The sequence below is a fragment of the Thamnophis elegans genome, chromosome 13 (genome assembly GCF_009769535.1).
Source record: "Thamnophis elegans isolate rThaEle1 chromosome 13, rThaEle1.pri, whole genome shotgun sequence".
Classification (NCBI taxonomy): domain Eukaryota; kingdom Metazoa; phylum Chordata; class Lepidosauria; order Squamata; family Colubridae; genus Thamnophis; species Thamnophis elegans.
Window position 1 is genome coordinate 13,000,946 of NC_045553.1, and position 6,533 is coordinate 13,007,478.

A 6,533-nucleotide genomic window follows, 5' to 3' on the forward strand; every position below is an offset into this window, starting at 1 on the left:
CCCTTGTGACCTCAAGACTGGACTACTGCAATGCGCTCTACATGGGGCAGCCCTTGAAGAGTGTTCGGAGACTTCAGCTGATCCAGAATGTAGCCGCGCGAGCGATTGTGGGTGCGCCTCGGTACACCCATGTTACACCTATCCTCCGCGAGCTGCACTGGCTACGTATTGGTCTCCGGATACGCTTCAAGGTGCTAGTCGTCACTTATAAAGCTCTACATGGTATTGGACCTGGGTACTTGAGAGACCACCTTCTGCCAATCACCTCCCATAGACTCATTAGATCCCACAGATTAGGCCTCCTCCGAATTCTATCTGCCGGCCAATGCCGGCTGTCGACCACCCGGAGGAGGGCCTTCTCTGTGGCTGCTCCAGCACTCTGGAACAATCTCCCTGTGGAGACTCGGACCCTCGCCACCCTTCAGGCTTTCCGTAAAGCCGTTAAGACCTGGCTGTTCCAGCAGGCCTGGGGCTGCTGAGTTCCACCCCCACTCAAATTGGTTGTGCTTGTTGTGACTTTTTAAATTGTTTTGTATTGCTGTTTGTCTCTGTTTTTACACTTTTTGTATTTGTGCCCCTTCCCTCCTGGTTTGTCAGCCACCCTGAGTCCCTTCGGGAATAGGGTGGCATACAAGTTGAATAAACCACCAACCACCACCATCAAGTTCTTTCAGGTCTTCTGAAGGCTTGAGGGAGTCATGAGCAAACAGAGGCCCAAGTGCTGCCAGAGCAAAAACACAGCCACTCTGTTGCAGACCTGCAATGGTGGAGTGATGGCGAACCCACCTCCAAAAAGCGCCTGATTGGCTGCTGCTATGTCGGCACCGCTGCTTTCGGTATAAAAACTACAAGCCATTAACTTCCACTGAGGAAGAAGGCGCGAATTTCAAATTTTTCAGTTAAAAAGGCCGCCTGCCGAAGCTAGGGGATTTCTGACCCTTTGGAATGGCAGCAGCGACTCAATTCACATGTAATTAATCTCCTAGCAACGCTCCTCCATTAAGTCGAGCGTGGCTAAGACGAAACGCAGGGGTGGCGAACCAACCTTCAACCTCGGCAGAAAGATGGAGGGGGGTGGAAGACCACAACACGGCTCCACTCATCCCCAGAAGAAAAGTTTTGGCTTTTAAAACTGCAGCTGGCTCAGTTGCGGCTTTACGCTGCAGCTGACGTCTTCACATCGCCTGAAGCCCGGAGGGCAATCCGGTGCCAGACCTTCTAAGGAGTGGCTGTCCATCAAAACGGCAAGTCACCCACTCAAAGCAACACAATCAATTGCAGAAATCGAGAAACAATACGTAGATGAATTAATTGCAATTATAAAGAAACAAAAGGTAAAAGCGAAATTATTATTATTAGTTTGAGTTAAATTATTGTCTATTATCCTAGAGAAAATATATTTACTCGCACTCAATCCTGATAAGACCGAGTGGCTATGGATGTTGCCTCCCAAGGACAGTTCGATTAGTCCATCCTTATGCCTGGGGGGTGAAAATCTACTCCCCTCAGAGAGGGCCCGCAACTTGGGAGTCTTCCTGGACCCACAGCTACATTAGAACATCACCTGTCGGCTGTGACCAGGGGGGCCTTTGCCCAGGTTCACCTGGTGCACCAGTTGTGGCCCTATCTGGATCGGGAGGCACTCCACACGGTCACTCACACCCTTGTTACCTCGAGGCTTGATTACTGTAACACGCTCTACATGGGGCTGCCCCTGAAAAGTGTTCGGAGACTACAACTAGTCCAGAATGCAGCCGCACGAGCAATATTGGGTGTACCAAACTACACCCACATCACACCTATCCGCGAGCTGCACTGGATTCCCATTGGTTTCCGGGCACAATTCAAGGTGCTGGTTATCATCTTTAAAGCCCTACATGGCCTAGGACCCAGATATCTGCGAGACCGTCTTCTGCCACATACTTCCCAACAACCGATAAGATCGCACAGGGAGGGCCTTCTCCGGGTACCGTCAGCCAGACAATGTCGGCTGGCAACTACCCAGGGGAGGGCCTTCTCTGTAGCTGCTCCGACCCTCTGGAATAAACTGCCCCCAGAGATCCGGACCCTACCCACTTTCATGGCCTTCCGTAAGGCTCTTAAGACCTGGCTATTCTGGCAGGCCCCGGGCTGTTGAACTCACGATTGAGTTCCAGCCCCGATCAGACTGGGTGTATGTTGTGGTCTTTTTAATCTATGTTTTTGTGCTCTTAACTTTTATTTTTAAATGTATTGTTGTAAGCCGCCCGGAGTCCTTCGGGATTGGGCAGCCTATAAATTTATTAAACATCAAACACCAACATTTACGTCTCTTCAGGCCGGACTGAGTTAAAAAACTGAACTCTTCCAGTCAGAGGAGGTGTGGTCAACAATTTCATAACTCAGTCTCTATGGACAAAGTTAACCCATGCTTAACTTGTCTAGTAGAAATTTAACTGACTTCTTATGCACTCCTTTAAAAGAAAAAAAAAATGTCCTGGCTCTCTTATCCATAGATCCTAGTAATCCCAACTCTCCCCCAAAAATAAAATGCTTCTGCAGCAAAGACTAACCTTCTAAAAATAATGTTGTAGAACTGTAGGCATGTTGGCGAAGTTGATGGAAGTTCGTTGGTTAAAGTAATGGTAATCTTCACAACCTCTCCCTGCCGTGTCTGGCTTAACACCTCCGTAACCTAAGAGAATCACCAATAGTTATTTTTAGGATGGGATAATTTTAACCTCCAGAAGCCTTAAGAAAACTGACTAGAATCAAGAAATGGACAAGAGGACTTCCTAATTTCTAAATGTTTCTCATTCCATCTGCAATGCCCATCCTCAATGCCACCATAAGTACAGTAGCTAAAATGGAGTATTGCAGGTTGACTCTGCCAACTGCCAGCAGTTCAACCCTGACTGGCTCAAGGTTAACTCAGCCTTCCATCTTTCCGAGGTCGGTAAAATGAGAACCCTGTAAACCCCTTAGCAAGGGCTGTAAAGCACTGTGAAGCGGTATCTAAGTCTATTGCTATTGCTCAACCTCAAAGACTCAATTTTCCTGATTCTAACCAAGGTTGTATCTGAATTATTCAGACTATGACAGAATATCGCAAGTACCTTATTTTCCAACTTCTTCGGTAAGAACAAAATGGACCCATCGAAAGCATGTGTCTTGCCAAGCAAGTTCTCATGTTGGAATAGCAAGGCTGTCCGAAGACGGCGGGCTTCCATCTGTGGGTTGTAGTCAATGTGGTACTGGTACAAAGCCCATTGCGGGCGAGACGTCAGCCGGAAGTGGTTGGTGCTTAATCGGATTGAATTCCCTGACACACCTGTGGAAAGGTATTGATCTGTCAGCCATTTATTATCAGAGCAGAATAGAATAAGAGTTGGAAGGGACCTTGGAGGTCTCCTAGTGCAACCCTTGTCATGCCTCTGTTGGAGCCTGAATCTGCAGGGGAACAAGAGCTGCTAGAGATCAAGAGAGGAAACTGGGGAAGGGCAGAGTCAGTCTGGGCAAGGCTTCTCAGGATTAGAAAGGCTTGCAGAAAGGAAAGGAGAGACAGAGCTCAGGAGAGAAGCAAGGACCACCCACTCCTGATCCTAGAGCACGGAGAAAAGAGAGAATGCAGACTGAGCCAGCTACAAAGGAGGAGAGTGCCCCGCCCCCTTTCACAAGGCACACCTGGGGACTGGGATGTAAGGAGGTGCCGGTGGGAGGGGCATTTGTCAGGAACAAGCGACAAATCTTTGGAGCCTCGTGTGCACTTGCCAAAAACTGGAGATTGCTGTACTTTGTCTTGTGGGGCTTGCCAGCTTCACTGAATTTCTTGCTCTGGTTTGTTTGGCTAACCTGGCTTATTGGGTCTGCTGGCCCTGGTTGCTGTTTGATTAACCTGGCTTACTGGACTTCTTGCAGCCAGAGGCTTCTGAAGGTGCATGTGAGAACTTTGCTCCAGGACTTGTAGTGAATGGGAGAATCGGAGTAATAAAGGGAAGTTAGACCTGTTCACTGGTTGTGTTGCTTATATGCCACACCCTGGGTCATCACAACCCGGCTCAAGCAGGACACCCTCTATAATTTCAAATAACTGTCCGTTCTCTTCTTAAAAGCCTCCAGTGTTGGAGTACCCACAACTTCTGGAGGCCAGCTGTTATACTGGCTAATTGTCCTCACTGTTAGGAAGTTTCTCCTTAATTCCAGGTTGCTTTTCTCCTTGATTAGTTTCCGTCCCTTACTTTTTGTTTTGCCTTCAGGTGCTCTGGAAAATAAGTTGACCCTCCCAATCTTCTATGGGGCAACCCCTTAGATATTGGAAGACTGCTATCATCTCATCCCTAGTCCTTCTCACACGCTACTACACAGACCGAATCCCATCAACCTTTCTTTAACAAGCATTATTAAACAAGCATTTTTAACAGCTCTGTCACTGACTGGTATACATTCAATCCATCAACAGTAAGAGCACTAGCACCACATCAACTGCCAAGTGCAGGACGCCTGCGTCTCTTCATGGAGGATTAACAGATTGTTGGATGTTGCTCCAACTGGAAGGGGCTGGAAGGGTGTTTCTCCCCAAATAAAATGCCTCCAAGGTGACAGAAAAGGCACTCAAGAGAAACACAGGAGGTTTTCCTAAGAACCCCTAAAGTACCTGTTTTGGAATCTCTGACATGTTCCATTAAGTGACGGGTGTTTACACCAAGGTCATGGTAGTCTCTGCGGCGTCCACCTCGTTCTCCCAAACTCATTTCCTGAAAGCCTGCTGAAATCTTACATTCTGTAAAGTAGGAGAAAGAAAATCAGTCATAATCTGCATTTGTGGTTAATTCTGGACTAACCTGTGTCCTGAACTCTTATTGGACAAGTTACTAAACTGCTGCTAAAGAAGATCTAAAGTGACCCACTGGGGATGACATAGAAGAAACCCTGATCCACTGGATCACAAGACTTGCCTCTTAGAAACCCAGAGTTGGTTGCTAGATCAGCTCCTAAAGCTGCTTCTTAAAGGGAGACATTAATAAAGAGATCAACAAATCATTTATAAGATTACTATCATTGAAAGGAGAGGTATGGGACTCCTACCAGATCAGGGTTTTAAAATGTACTACGATTGATAGAAAATATTTGTAGCTCAGGACTGAACTGTGGGGTCCTTGGTACTCTCTTAGCTTGGTGGGTTTATTTGCAGATATTTCATTGCCCAACTTGATAACATCATCAGTGCTAGAAGGGAGGGGGGTTTGCGGAAGGGGGAAAGGAAGAGGCTGTTTTCCTGTTTCATTACCAAACCAGGCAGTGCATGATGGCTAAGACTCCAGGATGAATATATACAGCGCCCTAGGAATTCAACAAACATAAAGGCAGCAGACCAAAGAAACAGCTGCACTCCCATCTTATTTCTATTTCAGCAATGCAAATTCAACTTTGGTTCGACTCCAGGAACGTGGAGAGGATAACCTCCGTTGAACCACCAATCCTACCTTCCGGGGGTCCTTTTTGTTGGCCATGCCCAACCTGAGATCCATTTCCTGCTTCAGCTTGCCGCGCTGGAGGCAGCTGGGGAGTCATTTGGGCGTATCCAGGCGCAGTAACCTAGAGAAGGCAACGCTGATTTAAAAGGGGGCTGCTCAATATCAAAAGACAAACATTATGGTAAACATCACGGTCCAAAGAGGCCACAGGTGACCCTGGAAAACCGGAATTATAATTCTCATTATTTCACTGAATAGGCTAACAGAGCCTTCCTGGATATCAGTGATCAGGGGAGCACCAGTAGCCCCATCCTTTTTAAAAAGGTTTTTAAAATGTCCACATTTTTTAAACTTACAGGAGTTGGTCCCACTGTAGAGAGGGGTGCTTCTTGACCACGGGCTCGCCCCCTCGCCCGAGACCTTGCTCTTGCTCTCCCAGTCATTGTCTCACTGAATGAGCTGCAATGGCAGACAAACATGTTGTTTTTATTCTTTTACACATTTACAGGGGTAAAAAAATACAGCCTGCTTTAAACTGAACCCATTTCCAGTACATCTTTTCCTGAAATGAGATTAATGAATACATCAGGGCAACCTTCCCCATGTTTAGGTAAAGGTTCCCCTCGTACATATGTGCTAGTCATTCCCGACTCTAGGGGGTGGTGCTCATCTCTGTTTCAAAGCCAGAGAGCCAGTGCTGTCTGAAGACGTCTTCATGGTCATGTGGTCGGCATGATTAAACACCGAAGGTGCATGGAATGCTGTTACCTTCCCACCAAAGGTGTTTCCTATTTTTCTACTTGCATTTTTTTATGTGCTTTAGAACTGCTACATTGGCAGAAGCTGGAACAAGCAATGGGAACTCACTGCATTACATGGCGCTAGGGATTCGAACCGCCGGCCATTCTGATCGACAAGCTCAACATCTTAGCCACTGAGCTGTTTAGAAAATGCTAAGATGACCTCAAAGATGTCACTCTTAGCACAGAAGTAGCGTATAACCCAGGATTTGAGGCACATCCTGCCTTATGCTTCCCTTGTTGTTAACTGCAAGCCCCAACTAATTCACAGGATTTCAGA

The 6,533-nt window shown here is 47.0% G+C and overlaps 1 protein-coding gene across 1 annotated transcript in view; it reads right to left on the minus strand.

Moving 5' to 3' along the window:
• LOC116516811 (piwi-like protein 1) overlaps positions 1-5,896 on the minus strand; it is a 28,296-nt gene extending 22,400 nt beyond the window's left edge. Inside the window, exons 1-6 of the mRNA XM_032229437.1 lie at positions 5,810-5,896; positions 5,463-5,574; positions 4,887-4,982; positions 4,634-4,759; positions 3,096-3,310; positions 2,553-2,674 (exon numbers count right to left, since the gene is read on the minus strand). Of these exons, the coding sequence (XP_032085328.1) occupies positions 2,553-2,674; positions 3,096-3,310; positions 4,634-4,759; positions 4,887-4,982; positions 5,463-5,574; positions 5,810-5,896 (758 nt within the window). The remainder of the gene's footprint in view (positions 1-2,552; positions 2,675-3,095; positions 3,311-4,633; positions 4,760-4,886; positions 4,983-5,462; positions 5,575-5,809) is intronic.
• Between the last annotated feature and the right edge of the window lie 637 nt (positions 5,897-6,533).